Consider the following 26,828-nt stretch of genomic DNA (forward strand, 5'->3'; position numbering starts at 1 on the left):
ATTTTCAAAATTCATAACTTTTCCAGTTTTCCTTCCTTATTGATTTCCAGCTCTTTTCCATTATGCTCCATGAAGATACTTTGCATGATTTCAATATTTTATTTATTAGAAATTGAGGGATTGGATGTGGCTCAAGCAGTTGAACTCCTGTCTCCCATATAGGAGGTCCCAGGTTTGGCTGCCAGTACCTCCTGAAAAAAGAAGATTGAACAACATGCAAAACAAATGAAAAAAGCAACCCAGGGGAGCTGGTGTGGCTCAGAGGTTGAACGCCACAAATAAGGTCCCAGGTTCAATCCCCAGACCCCAGTAACTAAAAAAAAATTTTTTTCCATTTCCCAGGAGCTAAAGCCTCTAGCTGTAGCTACGAGGCCAGTAAGAAGCCAGGTACAATTTCTGGGGGAAACTGCTATAGAGGTTGAGGAGGCAGTGGCAGCAGCAGCAGCCCAGGGAACTTCCAGGAAGATGGCGGGCTATAAAGACACAGGATTCTCTTCACTCCCAGAGAAATAACTAGAGGACAGGCAGAAATGGCCCGAGAAAAAAATCTTCTAGGGTTTAGGACACCAGGGGAAGGTTTGACACCATTCAGAAAAGAGAGGGACAAAGGAAAAGAATCACAATGTCAAAACTGTGAGTTAAAAGTTACAACTTCAACTGCCAGCATCCTACCCCATCCTATAGACACTTTTGAATTCTCAGTGACTACAAAGGGGGATTCAAGGATCCAACTCCCCAGGAAAGGGGAGAAAAAGGGACTCAACCTAAGGCTGACTCAGATTCTGAACTACAAATTTGGTCTGTTGTGTCCCAGGAACCCTTCCAGGCCAGGTGGGATCATGCCATTGTTTGCCTTGGGAGCCAGCAAGGGACTAAAGAGATCTGACTCTCTCAATCTCCCTCTCTACTGACTGGGATTGGTTGTTGAGGACACAGAGGGGAGTGGAATTATTTCCTACCCAGGAAGGGAGAGGGGGTGGCCACCAAAGGTTGGAGAACTCCCTCTGAGAAAGTTTTAATTACAAGAATCTTAGCTTCCAGGCAGGTTTCTCTATAACACTGAGATGCTTTGTCCAGCCTTACAGCCTCCTTCCCCAAGATCTGTGGAAGTGAGTCTGCAACCCATCACTAGGTCCAGGGCCTGGATCTGAGCAATTAACAGGGACAATCCTAAAACACAGAACAGAATGAACTGAGAATCAAAGAAAAGCAGTAACACTCAGCCTCCTGCCACTAAAGCCCTACAAAAGAAAAAGAAATTGAGTATTTGAGTAAACTCACCATCCTAATCAGATACCTAGACATTAGCCAAAAATTACAAGTCATACTAAGAAAACAGAAGAAATGGCCCAAGAAAAGGAATATGGCCCCAGAAGAGACACAGGATTTGGGACAACTAATCAATGAGGTGAATTCAAAATCAAATTAATGAATTGAAAGGCAATATGGCTAGAGATAAAGACATCAAGAAGACACTGAGCAAGCACAAAGAATTTGATAGTCTGAATAGAAAAGTAACAGAGCTCATGGGAATGAAAGACACAATAGGTGAGATAAAAAACACATTAGAGGTGAGCAGATATAGCCTAAGTGGTTGAATGCCTGCTTCCTATACTTTCCGGGTTTGTTCCTAAAAACAAACAAAACAAAACAACTCTTACTGGGGAGTAGATGTAGCTCAGTGGTTGAGCACTGCTTCCCATATATGAGATCCTGGGTTCAATCCACGGCACCTCCCCCAAAAAATGTTTTAATAAATAAATAGAAAAAAAAAAACAAAAAAAACGGAGGCATACAACAACAGACTTGAAATTATAGAAAAATAAGTGACACAAAAGTAGGAACAGCTGAAATTGAAGACAGGAGAACAGAAAATGGAAAAAATTGAGCAGGGACTCAGGGAGTTGAATGATAACATGAAATGCAAAAACATACGTGTCATGGGACTCTCATGAAGAAATGAACTTACATGTCCAAGAAGCACAGGACCCCAAACAGAATAAATTGGAAGAGACACGCTACTCAGAATGTCAAATGTCAAAGATGAAAATTCTGAGAGCAGCAAGGGAGAAGCAAACCATCACATACAAGGGATGCCCAGTAAGACTTGGTGTGGATTTCTCATCAGAAACCATGAAAGCAAGAAGATGATACAATTAGAATACTGAAAGAGAAAAACTGTAAGCCAAGAATTCTTTATCCAGCAAAACTGTCCTTCAAATACAAAGTTTAAAATATTCACAAAAACATAGCAACTAATAGAGTTCATAAAAAAACAATCCACTTTTGCAGGAAATATTACTATTAAAGGAAGCCTTACAACCTGAAAGAAAAAGACAAGAAATAGAGGCTTGGGGGAGAGTACAGAAGACAAGAATAGATGAAAGGATAACCAAAGTGTAAAAAGACAGATGAAGATGAGATATGACAAAAGAAAACCGAAGAATAAAACAATGAAAGTAAAAATCCATTTACAGTAGTATCATTGAATGTGAATGGATTAAACTCCCCAATCCAAAGACAGAGGCTGACAGAATGAATTTAAAATAATATATCGGACAAAACAGACTTTAAATGCAAAAAAGTTATAAGAGACATAGAAGGCCATTATATATTAATAAAATGGACAATCCACCAGGAAGATATAGCTGTCGTAAATATCTATGTACCTAACCAGGGTGCCCCAAAATACATGAGACAAACTGGCAAAACTAAAGGGATAAACAGACATATCTACAATAATCGTTGGAGACTTCAACACACACTTACATCATTAGACAGAACAACTAGACAGAAAATCAACAAGGAAAAGGCGAACCTGAACAATATGATAAACAAGCTAAACCTAAAAGAAATATACAGAACATTGCACTCAAGCTCAGCAGGTTATACATTCTTCTCAAGTGTTCATGGATCTCATGGATCTTTCTCCAGGATAGACCATATGTTGGGTCACAAGGCAGGTCTCAAATTATGTAAAAAGACTGAAATTATACAATGCACCTTCTCAGATCATAATGGAATGAAACTGGAAATCAACAATAGACGGGAAAGAAGTAAAATCAGAAATGTGTGGAGACAGAACAACACATTCCTAAATAATCAGTGGGTAGAAGAAGAAATTTTAAGTGAAGTTAGTAAATACTTAGACAAATGAAAATGAGAACACAACTTATCAAAGCTTATGGGATACAGCAAAGGCACTGCTGAGAGGGAAATATATAGTTCTAAACACCTATATTAAAAAAGAAGAAAGAGCTAAAAAACAACTGGAGAAACCAGAAAAAGAACAGCAAACCAATCCAAAGCAAGCAGAAGGAAAGATAAAGATTAGAGCAGAAATAAATGGAATTGAGAACAAAAAACAATAGAGAAAATCAATAAAACCAAAAGCTGGTTCTTTGAGATCAATAAAGTTGACAAACCCCTAGCTAGACTAAAAAAGGAAAAAAAAAGAGAAGACACAAAAAAATACAATCAGAAATGAAAGGGGGAAGTTACAACTGACCCCACAGAAATAAAAGGGATCATAAGAGGATATTATGAGAATCTGTATGTCGACTAGACAATCTAGATAAAATGGGACAGATTCCTAGAAATGCACACACAACCTACACTGATACTACAAGAAGTACAAGAACTTAACAAGCCAATCACATTTAAAGAGATTGAATCCATCATTAAAAATCTCCCAAAGAAAAGTCCAGGACCAGATGGCTTCATTGGTGAATTCTACCAAGCATTTTGAGAAGAATTAACACCAATCTCTTGTTTATTTTTTATTTTTTTATCCCCTTCATTCCCACCCCCCAAGACATGAGACCCTTGTGGAACCCAGGACCTCCCATATTGGAGTTGTCACCCAAATACTAGAGCCACATCCACTCCTCAAGACCAATCCTGTTTAAACTCTTCAAAATAATTGAAGAGGAGGGAAAATTACACATTTTATGAAGCCAAAATCACCCTCATACCAAAGCCAGATAAAGACATTATAAGAAAATTACAGACCAATCTCTCTAATGAACATAGATGCAAAAATTCTCAACAAAATACTTGCAAATAGAATTCAACAGCATATCGAAAGTGTTATATACCATGACAAAGTGGGATTTATTCCTGGTATGCAAGAGTGGTTTAACATAAGAAAAACAATCAACGTAATATATCATATCAACAAACTGAAGGAAAAAAACACATGATCATCTCAATCAATGCAGAAAAGACATCCAACAAACTCATGCATCCTTTCTTAATAAAAATACTTCTAACAACAGGAATAGAAGGAAAATTCCTCAATATGATAAAGGGCATATATGAAAAACCCATAGCCAACATCACACTCAATGGGGAAACGTTAAAAGCTTTCCTTCTAAGATTAGGAATAAGACAGGGATCCCCACCGTCACCACTATTATTCAGCATTATGCTAGAAGTTCTAGCTAGAGCAATTAGAAAAAAAAAAAAACAAAAAAACATTAAAGGCATCCAAATAGGAAAAGAGGAAGTAAAACTATTTGTGGATGACATGACCCTATATTTAGAAAACTCTGAAATGTCTACAGCATAACTAGTTGAGCTCACAAACGAATTCAGCAAAGTGGCAGGATACAAGATCAACACACAAAAATCAGTAATGTTTCTGTACACTAGTACTGAACAATCTGAGGAGGAAACTGGGTGTGTGTGTATGTGTGTGTGTGTGTGAAATTCTATTTACAATAGCAACAAAAAGACTCAAATACCTAGGAATGAATTTAACCAAAGAAGTACAGGATCCATGTGCAGAAAACTATAAAACAACACTTATAAAGAAATCAATGAAGATCTAAACAAATGGAAAGACATTCCGTGTTCATGGATCAGAAAACTAAGTGTCGTGAAGATGCCAATCCTACCCAAACTGTTTTACAGATTCAATGCAATATGAATCAAAATACCAACAATGTATCTCACAGAAATAGAAAAGACAATTACCAAATTCATTTGGAAGGGAAAATGCACCTGAACAGCCAAACGCATTCTAAAAAGAAAGCGATGTGGGAGGAATTTCACTGCCTGGCTGTGAAACATACTACAAAGCTACAGTGTTCAAAACAGCATGGTACTGGCTTAAAGATATACACACAATAAATTTTACCACACTGAAATAAAATAAAAAAACAAAAACAAACAAAAATGCAACTCCCAGAAGAAACTTAAGGCCCATATGCCCAGGGTTCCCAAACTTGACCAGTCATCAGAATCACCTAGGGAGCTTTTTACAGATATTACCCCAGACTTTCCAATCTCCAAGGGTAAGAATAAAGAATCTATAATTTTTAGAGCCCCTCAACAATTCTAGAGGATTAGCCAGATTTGAAAACCACCAATATGTCCCAATATAGCTCTCCTTTTGCACATGAGATGACAGCAATTAGGTGAGGCCTGGGCTGGGACAAGGCCTAGGCCTCTGACTACCAGTGTAGGATTCCCCTTCTAACCACCTGCTGACTCTCCCCCCTTCTTCTAAATTATATGTCAACTCTGAGTCCAGACCATTCCCCCCTTATTTAAATGAAATGTTAAGTCTTACTTGGCACCATTTTATTCAACCAAAAGAAAAGTACTGAATTTAAACCCGGTTCTTTACCAATTGGTGCCTTGGGTATCAGGCTGCAACTGGGTTACTCTATTCCAGTGTTCTGCCACTGGCCAGGCACAAGAATTTATGAGCTAATCAACCCCTTCCTCTTCAAAAACAATCATCTTTCAGTTATCAACTCAATCATACGAACAGAGGATGCTATAAAACTACCTTTATCAGGGAAACGGACTTTGGCCCAGTGGTTAGGGCGTCCGTCTACCATATGGGAGGTCCGCGGTTCAAACCCCGGGCCTCCTTGGCCCGTGTGGAGCTGGCCATGCGCAGTGCTGATGCGCGCAAGGAGTGCCGTGCCACGCAAGGGTGTCCCCCACGTGGGGAGCCCCACGCGCAAGGAGTGCGCCCGTGAGGAAAGCCGCCCAGCGTGAAAAAGAAAGAGCAGCCTGCCCAGGAATGGCGCCACCCACACTTCCCGTGCCGCTGACGACAACAGAAGCGGACAAAGAAACAAGATGCAGCAAATAGACACCAAGAACAGACAACCAGGGGAGGGGGGGAAATTAAATAAATAAATAAATCTTTAAAAAAAAAACAAAAAAAAACTACCTTTATCAGTCTTTCAATACCTCTGACTTTGGAAATATCTTTTTTTTTTTTTTTTAACCAAATTTAGATTCTTTTATGATAACTTTGAAATGAGGGGGAAATTTCCTTAAAGTGTTCAAGCTTATCACTGGGCAAGTCAGCCTGACAAATGACTGGGGTCAGAGAGAAGCCAGCAGTGATCTAACTCTGGAGTAGAGTCATATAACCCTAATGTTTCATGATCTAAAGAAGAAGGATATGTTTAGGAAGGAAACTACTAATTTCATGGGGAAGAGTATACACATACTTTGAAAGTGACTCTCACACTATGAAATTAATATTTGCCAAAAGGATTTTGGGATTTACTACCGAAAAACTGGAAAACGTGTTTTTTTGGTTGTTTTGTTTTCCTGGTCTGGGCAGTTATTATAAAAGTAAGGCATATGAACAAGTCAAAGAGAAGATACATGACAGGCAGGCATCTCTTAGGGTAACAGAAACATCTGGGTTTGTATGGCCAATTAACTAAGTCACTGTTCTACAGAACTGTTGGAAACCAAGAAAAATCCTTACATTGGGATTCCAATGGAGGAAAAGAGCCTAAACAGCATTTTGGAAGGAGGCATACCATGAAGCATATAATGCCACTGGCAACAAAGATACATAGACAAATTATGTTAGAGCTGGAAGGAGCCACAGAGAGTTGTGTTCTAGTCCAACATGCTCGTTTTACAGCTCAAGTGTCTGAGAACCAGGTATTTAGCATATGTGCAAGTCCACGTGGCTGCTGAGGAACACTCTCAGGCCTTGCCTTTAGCTTCCCCCCATACCCATGGCCTGACCCTTCTTTTCCCACTAGACTGCATTCAGCTGAATTGCCTAACAATAAGGAATGGATCATGAGGAAACCCAAATTCACCATTCAAAAACACCATGAAGTCTCACTTAGTCCCCCCTCTTTGGCCTGGGTTACAAGGACCTATTATGGGTCCTTGTGATTTCAGATTTTGCTCAAGTATAGCCAAAGAGAAGTTAATTTGCAAACTTACACCTTTATAATCAATTTCAACATTTACTGAACAACTCCTCTGAGTCAGGGCATTGTCCTGGGCCATGGGAGGTGCAGAAGAGTAAGACAGTTTCTTACATATCACACACGGTTCAGCAACTATGCAAGCTGTCCCGATCACAAGGGTATGACTGGGGGAGAGGGGAGGCATTTTGAGCAACAGTGATGAAGGAATTTGATGATTTCAGACTGGTTCCTGGTGAGTACTAATCCACATCACAAAAGCCCAACAGACCCAGGAGGCACGAATGGCCAAGAGACACCAATATATGACATGAATGTCAAGGAGTTCAAGCAGCAAAAAATTTCTACTCAGAGCCCCTGAGGGGACCAGAGTTAGGTTTGGGAGCAGAGAGGAAGCCTGACACGATGGCAAAGGTATTGCTCCCAACTCTGGCCCAAAACTCACCAGAGACATGTGTTCCAAGAAAGCACATTTCACTTTTTTTCAAGCATTTCAACTGTGGGGCAATTTACCAGGCAACAGGCAGCCATGCTGGATTAGAACCCAAAGTGGCTCCACCGTATTCCTACCTCCCAGTGACCAGCAAGTTTGGGTGGAATCTCCAATCCCAGCTTCTCCAGCTCTTGCTCCCTGTACTTTTCATACTGCCGGTACCCTGCATATCCTCCACCTGTCACCAAGAGAATAGGCAGCGGGCGCAGGCGGAACAAGGTTCGGACAGGGGCAGTGTGGACTTTTCTGGCATCTGTAACAAAAAAAAAAACACAAGAAAACGTTGAGCCTAGGGGCACAGGGACAGGGAAAGGTCATGCAAACACAGTACCAAAAGGAGAACATGGAAAAGGCCATGCACCTCAGGAGCCCTCAGTAAAGATGACCAGACCTGGGAGCTGTCGGATAGGGCAGGGGTAACCTTCAAAGGCACTACAGTAAGACAAGAAGGCATATACACACAGTGAATTGACACAGAGAGCAGACAACTGGGGAGGGCGGGGGGAAGGGGAGAGAAAGGAAAAATATATATATATATATATGTATATATAAAGATGGCATATAAGTAACAGATGGGCAACTTTCCTGTGGAACTATAATGCCCCTTGATCACCACCAGAGATTCAGTCACAAAATTTAAGATGAAAACACTAAATCCCAAAGAGATTAAGAAACTACTCAAGGGAAGCGGACTTGGCCCAGTGGTTAGGGCGTCCATCTACCACATGGGAAGTCCACAGTTCAAACCCCGGGCCTCCTTGACCCGTGTGGAGCTGGCCCATGTGCAGTGCTGATGTGTGTAAGGAGTGCCGTGCCACGCAGGGGTGTCCCCGCATAGGGGAGCCCCACACGCAAGGAGTGTGCCCTGTAAGGAGAGCCGCCCAGTGCGAAAGAAAGTTCAGCCTGCCCAGGAATGGCGCCGCACACACAGAGAGCTGACAGAAGATGACACAACAAAAAGAAACACAGATTCCCATGTGGCTGACAACAACAGAAGCAGACAAAGAAGAAGACGCAGCAAATAGACACAGAGAATAGACAAATGGGGTGGGGGGGGGAAGGGGAGAGAAATAAATTAATAAATCTAAAAAAAAAAAAAAGGAAACTACTCAAGATTACCCAGCAGGCCACCAAAAGGCTTAGGACGTGAAGCCAGGTACCATTTCTCACCCAGGGCTCTCTTATCTTGCTTTTACAATCCAGGCCCAATTCTGACTGGGTGCTTGCATTCTCAAACGTGAAATTCTCTTAAGTTCTTAAAACTCAACAATGAAAAGACAAATAATCCAGTTAAAATATAAGCAGAGGGGAGCAGATGTAGCTCAGTGGTTGAGAGCTTGCTTCCCACATACAAGGTCTCAGGTTCATTCCCTGGTGCCTCTCCCACCAAAATATATATATGTGTGTGTGTGTGTGTGTGTGTGTGCGTACGTGCATGTGCAAAAACATTTCTCCAAAGATATACAAATGGCCATAAAGCACATGAAAGCATACTAAACATCATTAGCCATCAGAAAAATGCAAATCAAAACTGAAATGAGTTTTAGCCCCCTCCCGTAACAAGATGGTAGAGTGAGACCCTTCAGAGCTCCATCTCCCAACAGAAGCTTTGAACAAAGTATCCTTCTCAATGCTCCAGAAACCAGTTCAAGGTCTACAGTAACAAGGACTACAGTAACAAATCAAGTAACAAATCAAGGAAAAGGCTACTTCAAAGCAGTAGGATCCCATGGTGCCCTAGTTGGCCTATCCTCCAGACTCGGCATGGAGTCAGCCCAGGCTTCCAGTGCAGTTCCCTGGTCCTGGTTCTGGAGGGAGCAGAGAACCCTCGTCCACAAATTGGAATGTGTGTGTCTGGCCCCATCTGTCTGGTGGTGGCCTAAGGGCTCACTGCCCTAGAACCTGCCCTGTGAGCAGAGGGCAGTTCACCAAACTCTGCTACAGACAACTGTGGGAGAACAGTCAAATGGCTGCCCTAGGACTGCTGCTGGCTGTAGAACATACCGTACAGTGTCCTGGACCATAGAAACTGTTTGTAAGAAAAAGGTACATTTGGGGGAATTCCTAGGGCCCAGGCACATGACCCAAGACCAGATGCACGTACAGAAAGGATCAGGAAGGCCCCTATGCTTTGGCCTGGAGGTGTTCTCTGAACTGACTGCATGGATAAGCTCTAAAGAAGAGCACTTGTGCAGGTCAATCTGTGAAGACTGGAAAATGTGCTATCTTTTTAAAGCATACAAAGTATGCTTGACATTCAAGGAAAGATCTGTCATAACATTAACAAGTTATGAGCTTAAGGAACATATACCTCGGAGTCTAAATTCCAGTGATAACACATTAAATATCAAAATTTCCAGCTTTCAACAAAGGAATACAAAACATACAAGGAAAAAGTGATGGCCCAAGCAAAGAAGAAGATTAAAGCATTAGAAACCATCACTAAGGTGGACCAGACATGGGACACATCAGATAAAGGCTTTAAAAAATGGTCTGACAAACCTACCAAGTTAATGTTAACAGGACGAAACAGTCTTTTCAACAAACGGTGCTGGGACAACTGGGTATCTATATCCAAAAGAATGAAAGAGGACCCCTATCTCACTCCCTATACAAGAATCAACTCAAAATGGATCAAAGACCTAAGACCTAAATATAAAAGCCAGACCATAAAACTACTAGAAGAAAATGTAGGGAAACATCTTCAAGGCCTTCTAGTAGGTGGTAGTTTCTTGGACCTTATACCCAAAGCATGTGCAACAAAAGAAAAAATAGATATATGGGAACTCCTCAAAATTAAACACTTTTGCACCTCATAGGACTTCATCAAAAGGGTAAAAAGGCAACCCATTCAATGGAAGAAAATATTTGGAAATCACATATCTGATAAGAGTTTAATATCCAGGATATATTAAGAGATATTGTAACTCAACAATAAAAAGACAACCCAATTAAAAAATGGCAAATGACTTGAAAAGACATTTGTCTAAAGAAGAAATACAAATGGCAAGAGAACACATGAAGAAATGCTCAACCTCACTAATGATTAGGGAAATGCAAATCAAAACTACAATGATATCATTTCACTCCTATCAGAATGGTCACTATGAAAGAGAGAATTGCAAATGTTGGAGAGGATGTGGAGAGATAGGAACACTTATTCACTGTTGGTGGGAAAGCAGAATGGTACAGCCAATGTGGAGAACTGTTTGGCAGTTCCTAAAGAAGCTGAATATATTTGCCACATGGTCCTGCAATACCACTCCTGGGTATATACCCAGAAGAACTGAGAGCAGTGACACGAACAGACATCTGCACACTGATGTTCAAAGTGACATTATTCACAATTGCCAAAAGATGGAAACAAACCAGGTGTCCTTCAAAAAATGAATGGATAAACAAACTGTGATGTATTTATATGATGGAATATTATGCAACTGTAAGAAGAAATGAAGTCGTAAAGCATACAACATGGATGAACCTGGAGGACACTATGTTGAGGGAAGCAAGTCAGACACAAAAGGACAAATACTGTATGACTGCATTACTATGAATCAGATATATTGTGTAACATATTGTATGATTTAAAAAAATTTATAGGTATCCAGTATTTAATCAAGAAATGTATGTTTTTATTCAACTGTTTTTAGTTTTTAATTGTTTATATTTCCAATTATTAAATATACAAAATAAAGTTGGAAATAAAAATGGTTATAAATATGATAAAAGAGCTAAAGGAAAGCATGGGCAAAGAACTAAAGAAATCAGAAGAACAACAGGTGACCACAACAAAAACAATAATAGGAAAACGGATGTGGTTCAAGCAGCTGGACTCCCATCTACCATATAGGAGGTCCAGGGTTCGATGCCCAGGGCCTCTTGGTGAAGGCAAGTTGGCCCATGTGGTGAGCTGACCCGCACAGAGTGCCGGCCCACGTGGGAGTGCCCCCCCATGCAGGAGTAGCAGCTGATATGGAGAGCTGGCACAGCAAGATGATACAACAAGAGACACAGAGGAGAGACAATAAGAAGACATAGCAGATCAGGGAGCTGAAGTGGCACAAGAGAATGACAGCCTCTCTCCCACTCTGAAGGTCCCAGGATTGGTTCCTGGAGCCACCTAATGAGAATACAAGCAGACCCAGAAGAACACATAGTAAATGGACAAAGAGAGCAGATGGGGGTGGGGGGGGAATAAATAAATCTTTAAAAAAAGAAAAGGAAGACCACAGTTAACAGAAATTAAAAATTTCCTAGGGGGGTTCAAGGGAAGTGGACGTGGCTCAACTGACAGAGCGTCCACATACCATAAGGAGGGTCCAGTGTTCTATACCCAGGGCCTCCTGACCTGTGTGGTGAGCTGACCCACGTGCAGTACTGCCAAATGCAAGGAGTGCCATGCCACGCAGGAGCACCCCCACATAGGGAAGCCCCACGCGCAAGGAGTGCTCCCCGCAAGGAGAGCCGCCCCACATGAAAAAAGTGCAGCCTGCTTAGGAGTGCTGCTGCACACATGGAGAGCTGATGCAGCAAGACGACACAACAAAAAAGAGATGTAGTTTCCCAGTGCTGCCAGGTAATACAGGCTGACACAGAAGAACACACAGTGAATGGACACAGAGAGCAGACAACGGGGGGGGGGGGGGGGGGAAGTAAATTAAAAAATAAATCTTTAAAAAAAAAAAAAGCAGATTGGAGGGCACAGAGGTTGCTCAAACCATTGGGTGCCTCCCTCCCATGGGAAGTCCCGGGTTCAGTTTCCAGTGCCTCCTAAAAAGAAGACGAGAACACAATGAACATACACAGCAGTCAGTAAGTGCAAAACAGCAGTGGGGAGGGGTATGAAATTAAAAAAATTTTTTAAAAAAGAGAGTTGGCAGAAGAAGGAAAAAAATCAGTGAACTTGAAGACAATTGAAATCATCCAGTCTGAGGAACAGAAAGAAGAAGAAAAAGGAACAGAGCCTGAGGAACCTGTAGTACAGTATCATGTGTACCAATACATGTATTGTGGGAATCCCAGAAGGATGAGAGGAGGCAAGGGCAGAAAGAATATTCAAAAAAACAATGGTAGGGAGCAGATGTGGCTCAAGGGATTGAATGCCTGCTTCCCACATGGGACGTCCCAGGTTCAGTTCTTGGTGCCTCCTAAAAAAAAAAAAAAGCAAACAAAAAAAAACAAATCAGGGGAGCCGATGCGGCTCAGTGGTTGAGCACCAGCTTCCCACACACAAGGTCCTGGGTTCAATCTCCAGCCCTGGTACCTCAAAAAAAAGAAGCTGAAAACTTCCCAAATTTAATGAAAGAAATGAATATACACATCCAAAATGCTCAACAAACTCCAAACAGGAAAAGCCCAAACAGACCCATGCCATGGCATATCATAATCAAGCTATTGAATGCCAAAGGCAATTCTGAAAGCCACAAGAGAGAAACAACATGTCACGTACAAGGGAGCATCAATAAGATGAAGTGTTACTTTCTCACTGGAAGCCACAGAGGCAAAAAGGAGCAGGATGACATGGTTAAAGTGCTGAAAGCAAAAAATTGGCAACCAAGAATTCTATATCCAGCAAATTTTCTTTCAAAAATGAGGGTAAATAATTTCCAAATAAATAAAAGATGAGGGTGTTCATCTTATAGGGCTGGTCTAGTGGGACCACCCCTACAAAAGATGCCCTACAAAACCAACCCCTATAAGAATTGTCTCAGTTGAAAGGACAATAGACAATAGGTCAAAGCCACATGAATAAAGATCTCCAGTAAGAGTAATGACATGGGTCAATACAAATATCAGTATTTTTGGTTTATAACTCCACTTTCTACTTTTTACTTCCTGCAGAATCTAAAAGGTGAATGCATAAAATGTAATGAGAAGCCAGTGGTTTGGGATTCATAATGCATAAAAATGCAATTTGTGACAAGAACTACATAAAAGTGGGAAGGGGGACAGAGGGGATAGGAACATAGTTTGTATATCCTAATGAAGTTAAACATGTATCAAAACAAATCAGGTTGTTGGAGACTTAGGATATTAAATGTAAGCCCCATGGTAACTACAATGAAAATATCAGAGAATACGCAGGCTTAGAGAGACAGAAATTAGAGTATACACTGTCAGAGGCAGAGAGCAGGGAGAATGGGGAGTTAACGCAAAATAAGGCATTTTTTTGTTGTTGTGGTTGTTTTCTATTTGGGGTGATGTGAAAATTTTAGTATTGGAGGGTCGTAATGGTACCTCAACCTAATGAAGAATGTGATTAATCCAAATGAATGGTGTGTTTAGGTGTGGTTGAGAAGGGGAAGCATGTATGTTCCCACAATTTAAAAAAATTAAAAAAAGAATGAAAGCAACTAAAGAGACAATGACAATTAAAGGCAATACATGAGAAAAATAAAACAAAAAAATAAAGGCAATATACGAGGCTGGATGGGAGCTAACAAGGGAGGCGAAAGGCTCAAAAGGACGTTATTGGGTCATATGAACAAACTGGAATATAGACTATAAACTTATCAATGTTAAAGTTCTTGAACTTGGTAGCTATACTTAAGGTGATTACAAAGTGAATATCCGTTCTTAGGAAATGTACATGGCATTATTAAGAGTTCAAGAAGTATAATGTATACAACCTACACTCAAGTGTTCAGAAAATGGATTGATAAATAAACAAATGGATAGAGAGATTGGAAGACTTGTGGATAGACTATGGTGAAGGTGGCAAATGTTAAAAATTGGTAGCTCTCAGTATCTAGGGAGAAAGGGGTATGTTGGACTTCTCTGCATGGGATTTGTATTACTTTTGTAACTGCCTATAATTTTGAAGGTACTTTGGAAAAAAAACCCACAGTGAGATAACACTTCACACCCATTAGAATACCTGTCATGAAAGAGTGAGCTAATAAGTTTGGTAAAGATGTGGAGAAATTGGAACCCTCATCTGGTGGTGGTAGGAATTTAATCTGCCAGCCATTAAATAATTTGGCAATTTCTCAGTTAACCATATAGTTACCATATGATCCAGTAACACCAATTCCACTCTTATGTATCTACCCACGAGTGTCCACACAAAAAGTTGTGCACAAATGTTCTCAGAAGCATCATTCATAATAGCCCAAAAGTCAGAACCACCCAAATATCTATCAACCAATGAATGGATAAACAAAATGAGTTATACCATACATTGGATTTTTTTTTTTTTTTTTTGAGGTACAAGGGTCTGGGATTGAACCAGGGACCTCACATGTGCTTGACCACTGAGTCGCATTGGCTCCCCTGAGTTTTTTTCATTCGTTTGCTTGTTTTTTATTTTGTTTTTAAAGATTTATTTTATTTATTTCTCTCCCCTTTCCCCCCATTGTCTGCTCTTTGTGTCCATTCGCTGTGTATTCTTCTGTGTCCGCTTGCATTCTTGTCATGTGGCACCGGGAAACTGTGTCGCTTTTGTTGTTGTTGTTGCATCATCTTACTGCGTCAGCTCTGTGTGTGTGTGATGCCACTCCTGGGCAGGCTGCACTTTTTTTGTGTAGGGTGGCTCTCCTTGCAGGGTGCACTCCTTGTGCATGGGGCACCCCTATGTGGGAGACACCCCTGCATGGCACAGCACTCCTTGTGCGTGGCAGTGCTGCGCATGGGCCAGCTCCACATGGGTCAGACGGTCCTGGGGATCGAACCCTGGACCCTCCATATGGTAAGTGGATGCTCTATCAGTTGAGCCACAGCTGCTTCCCACTGTTCTTTGTTTTTGTTTTTAGGAGGCACCAGGAACCTAACCCAGGACCTCCCATGTGGGAAGCAGGCACTCAACCATTTGAGCCACATCTACTCCCTGGAATATGTTTTTGACAATAAAAGGAATGAAATATTGACACATGCTACAACATGAACCTTGAAACATTATGTAAAAAAGCCAGCCAGAAAAGGTCAAGCACGTCATAATTCCATTTATATCAAGTGACCAAAATAGGCAAGTCTATAGAGAAAGTAGATTAGTGGTTGCCAGGGATGAAAAAAGGGAAATTAGGGAGTAACCACTAATGAGTACTTTTTGAGGAGTGATGAAAATGTTCTAGGGGAGCAGATATAGCCAAGTGGTTGAGCACCTGCTTCCCATTTACGAGGTCCCAGATTCAATTCCTAGGACCTCCTAAAAACAAAGCAAACAAACAAAACAACCAACTTTCATTAGGGTGAAGATATAGCTCAGCGGCTGAGTACCTGCTTCCCAGGTACAAGGACCTGGTCCTGGATTCAATCTCTGGTACCTCCTTAAAAAAAAAAAGCTCTAGGAAACGGACTTAGCCCAGTGGTTAGGGCGTCCGTCTACTACATGGGAGGTCCGCGGTTCAAACCCCGGGCCTCCTTGACCCCTGTGGAGCTGGCCCATGTGCAGTGCTGATGCGTGCAAGGAGTGCCCTGCCACGCAGGGGTGTCCCCTGCATAGGGGAGCCCTACGCGCAAGGAGTGCACCCATAAGGAGAGCCGCCCAGCGCGAAAGAAAGTGCAGCCTGCCCAGGAATGGCGCCACCCACACTTTCGGTGCCGCTGAAGACAAAAGAAGCGGAAAAAGAAACAAGATGCAGCAAATAGACACAGAGAACAGACAACCCGGGGAGGGGGGGAATTAAATAAATAAGTAAATCTTAAAAAAAAAAAAAAAAGTTCTAAATGCGTGGTGCCAGTTGCACAACTCTGAATATACTGAAAACCATTGATTTGCACAATTAAAAAGGCTGAATTTTAATTTATGTGGATTATATCTCAATAAGACTATTAAAAAAAAATAAAATCTCAAGCTGAATTACCAGCACAAAACCAAACAGCATAACCTAACCTTTGACTTCATAAGAGTAAGAAATCTGCTCCTACATTTTTAGATGCCGTTGTTTGCTTCTTTCTTTTAAATGAGCAAGTGTGGATGTTATTAATCTCTTCCATCTTCTAATTATCCATAATTATTCTAAGAATCACTTACTAGTTAACAATGAAATATTGTACCTCTGACCAAGAACAACTTGTCAAAAACAAAGACTTTCCCCGCCTCTCTTTCTGATGAGAGATGCTGTACCCTCCCTCCTCTGAGCCAGCACCTTAGACTTACTAGTCACACTCTACTGAATGCTTCCTGGTATGCTTGTCCATTCTTCAAGCCATCTCAAAGTCGTGCTTTTTCTCCTCCAAAAGGGAGTAGTCAGTAGAGAGTGCCCTCCACTCCTGACTACCTCCACGCTGGGTTTGTTACTTTGTAAGTGCAAAGTGGCTGCTTTTCTACAGGTCCAGAGCCTAATTTCTGAGCTCTCCCTCCATCATTCAGGCTCTTCCTACTTGTTCTAGCACACAGCTGCTAATTAAATAATACCCAGATGTGTTCCTATTAACTCCCATAAGGGTAATAAGCTTTATGCTGTTGTTCTCATTAACCAGCTCATTTTATTCCCAAGGTAATCAGCAGTTTAAAAAGAAAAAAGGAAAAAAACACTTTTGGGGGAGTGGATGTGGCTCAAATGGTTGAGTGCCTGCTTCCCACATGGAAGGTCCCTGGTTTAGTTCCCAGTGCCTCCTAAAACAAACAAACAAACAAACAAACAACAAGCAAACAAATGAAAAGACCAACTCAGGGGAGCCGATGTGGCTCAGTGGTTGAGTACCCGCTTCCCACATATGAGATCCCAGGTGAACCCCAGCTGGTACCTAAAAAAAGAAAAAAAATTTTTTTAATTTTTAAAAAAAGCTTTTGGTATGATAAAATAAAAAGGATATTCGGATAATACAGACAATGCATGTATTTGCAAGGGTTCAAACAGCTGCTTACAAGATCAAAAAAGTTCATAATGCTCAGTGTAGGTGAGGGTGTGGGGAAAGGGTGCACTCACAAGCACTTTCCTGCCTGAATGGGCATAAATTAGAACAACCCTCTTTGAAGAGCTGGTTTGTCCTAATTGCCAAATTGTAAAATGCACATACTCTTTGCCCCAGTAATTCTACCTCTACATGTTTATCCTAAAGATGTGCAGATACATCACTACAGAATTGTCTGTAGCAGAAAAAGACTGGAAATAACTTAAACATCCAACGGCCACACAGTGGACTATTATGAGGAGGTGATAATAGTTAATGCTTGAGTGACAACTACATGCTAGGCACTCTAAGCACTTTACACACGCCTTTTTTTTTTTTAAAAGGTGATACCAGGGATTGAACCTTGAACCTCATACATGCAAAGCAGGTGCTCAACCACTGCACTACACATGCTATTTCATTTAATTCTAACAACCCTCTGAAATAAGTGCTAGGCTGAATCCAATTTACAGATGAGCAAAGCGAGGCACAGAAAGGGTCAGCACCACCTCTAATTGCTACTCACCTGTGCGAAAGGCTCTGCAAGGCACCTTCCTTAAAGATTGTAGAAAATGGCTCAGGGCAGCGTTTTCGCAGTGAAGGAAGCTATAACCAAGCAAAAATAAACCATTAGATATTTTTCTTAAAATTAAAAAAAGAAAACTTTAGCAATACAACTGGCAAAATTTTAGTGGGTCTATGGCTAACAGTATTATGTGTATGTTAATTTCCTGGTTTTGACAATTGTACTGTGGTTATATAAAAAAATGTCCTTGAAGAAAAAGGCTAAAGCACTTTGTGGTAAGGGACATCAAGAATGCCACTTGCTCTCAAATGTTTCAGAAAATAAAATAAAAAATACATTTTTGCACATACATACGCACACATATATACATGCAGAGAAAGAATAATAAAGCAAATATGGTTAACATTTGGGGAATTTGGATAAAGGGTATTTGGGAATTCCATATACTACTTTTAAAACTTCGCTCTAAGTCTGAAACCATTTCAAAATAAAAAGTTAATTTTTTTAAAATTAAGTACAAGTATTACATTGCAAACCTGAGCTTAGATCTATTAACTGTAGCTCAAAGAGAAACGTATGCATTGACTAGTATTAAGTACTATACCTATATGCCTGATGATTATTGTGATGTTTCCTATTCTAGATCATATGCAGAGGAATAATGAACATGTTAAAAAGTCTTGGTAAACTTAATTCCTTTTCTCAGTAGTTAATGAACGTGCCTATAAGATAAAGGAATAGGTCTCTTTAAAAAAAAATTAAGCACAAAATCACAAGCCATAAAATCAGCACTCTTACACAAAGCCATGTGTTTCTGTACCACAAAAGAGCTATATTTATGTCTGAACCCCTGCTCCTTAAAGAATCTATTTCAGGTGGCTGAATTTTAACATTTTAAATATTTGTACTGAGAAAAAAAAATGACACAAGCAAACAATGCTGAACTATTCTAAACTATTTCAAGTCTGGCTGGCTCAGATGGTTTAAAATTTTTTAAATTAATTATTGTGGAATCCTACTTTGAGAGAGTGAATTAAGTTTCAAGTATTCTGAGAGAAAGTCACCTTTTCATAGCTTTAAGCTGTGAGAAAATATTATTTCTGGTTTAGTGTTCTCTTTGTTTCATCTTCAACTGAGACAATCAGATTTATCCTCAATGGCAATAATGATTCTACTAGCAAGTAAAGGATTAATGATTTCTTAGTTAACAACTGAATCCGCCCCTTAATCAAAGGGCAAACATCTCATTTAACACTTCAGGTTCCCCAAATACTGACCTGAAATCTAACTTGAAGAAATTATAATTGTGATGGGCTACATAATAGAAATGATAGTATAATAATAGTAATAATGTTTCATCAATTGTTACAAAGTTAACATGCTCCTGCAAAATATTAATAGGAAAAACTGTGGGGGGGGGTTGTAGATGGGAGCTTTGTCCTCTGCACGATTTTTCTGAGCGCCAACAACTGCTCAAATAAGAAAAGGGAAAAAAAACACACAAAAAAACTATAACCTTGTCAGATGTTTCTTTTTTTTCTTTGAGCACTCAGGATAGAATAATTTCTCTATTATAAAATAAATGTCTAAATTGATATGTTTCGTGAAATACAGAATACCATTTATGACTTTCATGCAATAATGTTTACTTTTGTGGATATTTAGGTATCCTGTAAACATTAGATTTGGTACCTTCATTTTTTTTCACAGGAAATATCCTTGACTTCAAAGGTGGGGCTGCACAGCCTGTGCTGATGCTGAGTGTTCAAACAAAGGGCTGCCTTTTTGTTGTTGTTCTTGATCATTTGTTCCACAATAAACTAATTTTAAAAATAAAATGAAAAGAAATTTCCTCGACTTAAAAACATCCTCCCAGCATGGTGCTACTGTGGTTAATGTGATGAGACAATACTTACAGGCAAACTAGACTTGGGTGGAAAAAAAACATTTTACCATGGCTTTACCCCTAAGGCCAAATGGATGTACAGCTACTAATACAAAGAACAGTGCATTTCAGTGTAGGCAAGTTCTTTCAGCAGGAAACAATGCTCATCTCTTAGACTGGACACTCCCACAACAAAAGCTGAAAGCCTAAGTTCCTGCTGTACAAAGAGAATCAGATCAGGAAGCTGAGAAACGACTACAGGGCACACTGTGAGGGGTCTATATGTTGCTGTATGGTATGTTCCAGAATGCATACTGAACTCCCTAACGACAAGAATGCTTGGACACTGCTTCATTTATCCACTGTAACTGGAGTCTTAGAATCCGTCCTCCCCCTCGCTTGCCCTGCCTGAGAACAAAGAGCCTCACTATCCTGCAGGCCGCTGCAGCCCCAGCTCAGCTGAATCAATTTAATTCACAAATGACCTCAGTTGGGAGGAAAGTGCTAGATTTAAAGTCATAACTTGGGAGTTCAAGAGCACACTGACTATGTGTTCTTGGGCAAATTACATAATCTCTCAAGATTTCACTTACATCGCATCAATAAAAACAGAGGCTTGCCACCTGCACTACCTACCTCACAAGATCAAAAGACGCTGTTTTTGTGAACTTACTTTGCAAACTAAAGGGTTATAGGAATTTAAGGAATTCTCACCATTACTGACCTAGAACAAACACACAACTATGTCTGAGAAGTGAGGAATCACTCTTTTCTTGAAAAATCACTACAGTGCCTAGCAAGACAATTATATTCCTCAAGAATAAACTGACCAATTTCAGGACAAAGTTTTTTTGTTGTTTCTCCAGACCTAAGGAAAATTCTGACTCTATAATCTATTTATAATCATTTAAGGGTGATTGAGATTTTAAAGGCAGAGGCAAGGTGTTTCAAGTGGATTATCTATCATATAAACGTCACTCACTAAGCTATCAACCAGTACATAATATAAGTGAAAACATAAAAAAACACAGAGAATTAAGTCAATGTCGTGAGATGTTCTCTAAATGCATTTAGAGGTTAATGTACACCAGCAACTTGAATTAAATATTCACACATCATTGGGGCAGAGGGCTGGGGAAGACTTTAGGCCAGGGCTTTGGGGACCTTTTGTATTTCACTGCATATATAAAAACGTTAACATTTCTATGACGCCCTGAGATAAACTGACAAGGGGAGAATATTCTTCTAGACCCAACCAATTTTTATTTCCCCAGAGAAGGGGTCACTATTGTTATTACAGATGTATTTTAGATGTTTTGATGAGCTCTCATATCCACTTCAACTCTTTTTCTTTCATTTTTTCATTTGAGAAGTCATGAGTTGGGAAGCAGCTGTGGCTCAAGCAATTGAGCTCCCATTTACTACATGAAGGACCCAGGTTCAAATCCCAGGACCTCCTGGTAAAAATAGGAAAAAGGTGTCCCAAACCAGTGCAGAGAGGTGCAGGCCCCCACGTGGTAAAGCAACACACCAAAAAGACAATGATGCAACCAGAAAGGAAAAAAAAAAAAGTCAGGTGCTAACAGAACAACCTTGCATAACATACAGGATTCCCATAATACTCTCCATCAGCCACAACTTACACTATTGTGACACCTCTGTTACAAACAATGAAAGACCATCATCCTAATATTACTGCTATCTATAGTCCACAGCTTATATTTGGTGTTTTCCCCCCAAACTATCCTATTATTAACATCATGTATTAGTATTATATATTTGTTATAGTTCATGAGAGAACGTTCTCTTATTTGTACTATTAACCACAGTTCATCACTCACCTTAGGATTCACTGTCTCATATGGTCCCTGCCTTGTTCAGTCCATCCAAAGTGTAGCAACAAGCATGGCTTGTAATTTTTTGCTGATGTCTAGGCATCTGAATATGTTGGTGAATTTACTCTGATGGTCAGTTTCTCTCTTGCCTAGTGGTTTTGTTTCATGGCTCTTCTTTGATTTTTTGGCTTAACTTATTCTAAGTCGTTAAAATTGCCCAGCTTATGTTATCAAAATAGGGCCAGGGACTCACAAGTGGAGCACAGGTGTGCTCCAAGGAGCTGGCATGAGAGACTCCTAAAAGCTATTTCTCTCCTTGCAGTTCCCAGGTCAGTCAGAAGATGGCGCTCTTTTACCAACCTTCCCATGGAGGTCTCTCAACCTCCACTTGCCCGTGATTCTGTTCCGGCAAGAGCCAAGATTCAAAGTGGGCTCTGATGGCCAAGTTTCACTGAAGAGAAACCACTCTCTCCCCTCTGCCATACTGTCCCTCTTCCTAGGAAGGAAGATGTCTGTTACCCTCTCAATTGGTTACAGTGAGCCCCAGGTTTTATCCAGGCTGTTCACCTTGAACAGCTATTCTGGCCATGGGGGTTAATAACTCACAGTTTTCATTTCAGCTTCTTCATCTCTCTGTCCCTCACACCCCGGAAAATGCACAGCACTCTCATGGTCTTTAGACCCACAAAACAGCTCCCTCTGATAGCCTTTTGCCCTTCCTCTGTTGTTTAAGTGAGAGTTGAACCCTGCAAGTTACTCCAACACCATCTTTCTGAAAGTTCCTCTAATGTATTTTTAATCTCATCCATTGTGTCTTTCATTCCCATAAGCTCTGTTACTTTTCTTTGCAGGCTTTCAAATTGTTCTTCATGCTTGCCCAGCATCTTTTTTTTTTTTTTTAATGATTTATTTATCCCCCCGCCCATTGTCTGCTCTCTGTCCATTTGCTGTGAGTTCTTCTGCGTCTGCTTGTCTTCTCTTTAGGCGGCACTGGGAACTGATCCTGGGACCTTCCGGAGTGGGAGAGAGGTGCTCAATCTCCCACACTACCTCAGCTCCCTGGTCTGCTGCATCTCCTTTTTGTCTCTCCTCTGTGTCTCTTTTTGTTGCGTCATCTTCCTGCACCAGCTCTCTGCCAGCTCTCTATGCTGCCAGCTCGCCTTCACCAGGAAGCCCCGAGAACAGAACCCTGGACCTCCTATATGGTAGACTGGAGCCCAATTGCTTGAGCCACATTTGCTTTTTTTTTTTTTAAACTGTTGATGATAAGCTCAGATGTCACCCAGCATCTTAATACCCTTTATCTCTTTAGCCATATTTTCCTTCCACTCCTTCAGTTGATTAGCTGTCTTAAATTCTGTGTCTCCTGAGGATGTCTGATTTGATCCTTTGGCTAGACCATATCTTCCTGTTTTTTAGTGTGGCTCATAATTTTTTGCTGATTTCTAGGCATCTGATTATGCTGAAGTTACTCTGATGGTCAATTTCTCCCTCTTGTGTAGTGGTTTTGTTTCATGGCTGTTCTTTGATTGCCCAGCTTAAGTTATCAAAACAGGGCCAGAGACCTACTAATGGGGCAGAGATTCAAGAGTGCCTGGACATGAGAGAATCCAAAAAACCTTTTTTACTTATTGCAGTTTCCTGGCCTGCCAGCAGATGACACTCTTCCATGAACATTTCCACAGAGGGTCGCTTTCAAGCCCCACTCGCTGATGATTCTGTTCTGGCCACAGCTGAAATTCAAAACGGGCTCTGCTGGCCAAACTCTTGGAAGAAAAATCACTCTTTGCCCTCTGCAGCACCCTCCCTCCTCCCAGAGAGGACAATGTCTGTTCCCCTCTCAGTTGGCCACAATGAGCCATGGGTTTTACCCAGGGTGTTCACCTCCAGGGTGGGGGATGGGTGCCATTCCTGGCCATGGGAGCTCGTAACTCAGTTTTCGCTTTGGCCTCTTTTGTCTCTGTCCCTCTCCCTGGAGGACTATGTGTAGCATTCTCCTCACCCGCAGACCCCCACAGCAGCTACCTCAGACTGCTTTTTACCCTTCCTCAGTTTTTTTTTAAGAGAGTTGAGTCCTGCTGCCCTACTCAGACACCATCTTCCCAGAAGCCCCCCCCCAACCTATTTAATTTTTTTATACCCACCTCTTACTCTCCTTTCACTGAGAAGGCAGAATGCAACTTCTTCACCCTCTGACCAAACTTTGTAACCTTCCCACATCTGCCCCCATATCATCAACTTTCCCTCTTGCTAGACCAGATATGCCCTAATTCCATCTCTTTTTCGCCTGTGCTCTTAATCCTGGCCTACTAAGGATTTTCAGATACTCTTCCTCTTGTACCCTTTTCCCCCATGACATCAGTCTTTCCCTTATTACTGTCTCATTCCTCTCAGCATACTAAGGCTGTCATTTCTCCAGTCTTAAACACTGTCCACCATGCATTCTTCTCTAGTTTCCACCCTACTTTTCTGCTCCTTTCATAACAAACTCTTTAAAAAAAGAGCTGTCTGTATATACAGTCACCACCCAAGTTCCCACCACTTCACCTCCTGTCAAGGACTCCAATGCCTCCACATTGCCAACACTCACACACATTTCTTGGGCCTCATCTTACATGATCCCCCAGAAGCATTTGACACAGTTGCTTCCTCGTCTCCTCTTGGAAATACATTCCTCACTTGGCTTCTGGGTTCATGATTTTCCTCCTACATCTTTGGTCTCTCCTTAGCCTCTTTTGTGGACTCTCGTTTGCTTCCTGTCATGCCCAAGGCTCAGACCTCTTTTCCATCTACACTCTTTCCCTAGAGGTGCTCATCCAGCTCATGGCTTTCAGTAGCCACATGCTGATGATTCCCTCACTGCTCCCTCAGAGACCTCCACATCTGTATTTCCAAATGGCTACCCAACATCCCCATTTGGACGCCTAATGGTCATATGAAATTGAACTTGCCAAAACAGAAATTCCTAGCCCCCTCTAATTCACCTTCAACTTACTTCTCTCCAAAGGTTCTCCACCTGTAGCAGAGACCAACCAGCTGTTCACCAAACCCAGTTCATCTTCTGTCCGGGCATCTGTAGATTACAAATTCCAGCCTCCCTTGCAATAAGATGTAGCCAAGTAGAAGGAGTTCTAGCTAACGGAATGTGAGGACCATTAAGGCTTCCCACGCACCCTCCTTCAGGCTTTCCCGTCACAGTCTGCTTGATGCAAATACACATGCAGACCTTGAGAAGTCACTATATCCTAATTGCCACAAAAGAGCCGGAGGGTTCTTTTCAAAATAGAAGACTATACCATTCCCCTGGCTTCAACATCCAAACTTTTGGCCACAGTTAATCAGACCCTACATGCTAGCTAGGTCCTGGACAACCATTCAAACCTCCTGCTACTTTCCCTCTTCCTCACTCATCCTTCCTGCCACTGCTGTATACACCACACCTGCACCTCATTCTCAACCCTTTTATTTGCTATTTGCTCTACCAGGTACACCCTTCTCCTTTATAACTCATTCCCTTATATCATTGTTTCTCTGCTTAAATGTTATCTCCCAGGTTTGGTTTTTCCTGACACCAAATGCTCAAGAGTTGCTCCTCTCATGTACTCTCTAACCCCTTATTTACCTTCATTTTTCCATCTAGGCACTTTTATCCTATCTAATCCTAAAAACAAACTCAATTATTCTTCTGGTGTTCAGAAAGATATGCAGATGTGCACAGATTGGTTAAATGACAGGATCAAAGTCTCCTTGTTAGTAAAGAAAATGAAGAGGAAAAAAATGGCTTAATCATATTCACTGAATCCTATATATTTTTTATCTTTAGCACTGATATAATATCCTCTTTGCTTTTGCTACAAAATATTACAAAATTATTAACTATAGCTTTTAAATTCATTAGTTATATTTTCCCATGTATCACCATATTCTTAACATCCTGTAGAACATTCCTGTATTTATATTAACCACAATCATCATTTACAATCCTCATCTACCACCAAAATCAGTTACACATGCTCTATATTACCTCCCAGCTTTTCTCCAACCAACATTAACCTCCCTAGATTACCTGTTTCAGTGACAAGCACATCAACAAAATCAGTTTTTGCTGCACTCATTATAATGTGCTACCATCAACTCCATCCATTACCACCTATTTAAAACTGACCTTATTAATCATTCTACATACATCCAGCATCAGCTCCCCCTTATCAACACACATTCTGTCCCCACTGTATTAGTCAACCAAAGGGGTGATGATACAAAATACCAGAAATGGGTTGGTTTTTATAAAGGGTATTTAGTTGGGGTAAGAGCTTACAGATACCAGGCCATGAAGCATAAGTTACTTCCCTCACCAAAGTCTATTTTCACATGTTGGAGCAAGATGGCTGCCGACGTCTGTGAGGGTTCAGGCTTCCTGGGTTCCTCCCTTCCAGGGTCTTGCTTCTCTCTGGATTCAAGGCTCCTTTCTTTCTGGGGCTTGCTTCTCTTTCCTCTGTGTGCTTACTCTCTGGGGTGCCAGCTTAAGACTTCAGCATCAAACTCCAACATCAAAACTCCAACATTAAGAACCCTCAACTCTGTCCTTTGCCATGCCTTTTATCTGTGAGTCCCCACCCACCAAGGGGCGGGGACACAATGCCCTAATGACATGGCCCAACCAAACCCCAATCATAACTCAATCATGCCCAGGTACAGACCAGATCACAAACATAATCCAACATCTTTTTTTTTTTTTTAATTTTTTTTTTTAAAGATTTATTTATTTATTTAATTTCCCCCCCTCCCCTGGTTGTCTGTTCTTGGTGTCTGTTTGCTGCGTCTTGTTTCTTTGTCCGCTTCTGTTGTCGTCAGCGGCACGGGAAGTGTGGGTGACTCCATTCCTGGGCAGCCTGCTCTTTCTTTTCACGCTGGGCGGCTTTCCTCACGGGCGCACTCCTTGCGCGTGGGGCTCCCCCACGCGGGGGACACCCTTGCGTGGCACGGCACTCCTTGCGCGCATCAGCGCTGCGCATGGCCAGCTCCACACGGGTCAAGGAGGCCCGGCGTTTGA

The 26,828-nt window shown here is 41.2% G+C and overlaps 1 protein-coding gene across 8 annotated transcripts in view; it reads right to left on the reverse strand.

The window, feature by feature from the left end:
• PISD (phosphatidylserine decarboxylase) overlaps positions 1–26,828 on the reverse strand; it is a 59,753-nt gene that overhangs the window by 29,224 nt on the left and 3,701 nt on the right. For 6 of the 8 annotated variants that reach the window (XM_071209894.1, XM_071209892.1, XM_071209891.1 and 3 more), the window contains exons 2-3: positions 18,056–18,135; positions 7,773–7,948 (exon numbers count right to left, since the gene is read on the reverse strand). Coding sequence is in view for 4 of the 8 variants with exons in the window: in XM_004449757.4 (XP_004449814.2) it covers positions 7,773–7,948; positions 18,056–18,135 (256 nt within the window). In the remaining 4 variants the exon portion in view is untranslated. Of the gene's footprint in view, positions 1–7,772; positions 7,949–18,055; positions 18,136–19,747; positions 19,876–26,828 lie in introns of those variants that run through there. The other 2 variants (XM_071209893.1, XM_058281695.2) reach the window with 2 other exon arrangements.

This window comes from Dasypus novemcinctus, chromosome 19 (genome assembly GCF_030445035.2).
Source record: "Dasypus novemcinctus isolate mDasNov1 chromosome 19, mDasNov1.1.hap2, whole genome shotgun sequence".
In the NCBI taxonomy this organism is placed as follows: domain Eukaryota; kingdom Metazoa; phylum Chordata; class Mammalia; order Cingulata; family Dasypodidae; genus Dasypus; species Dasypus novemcinctus.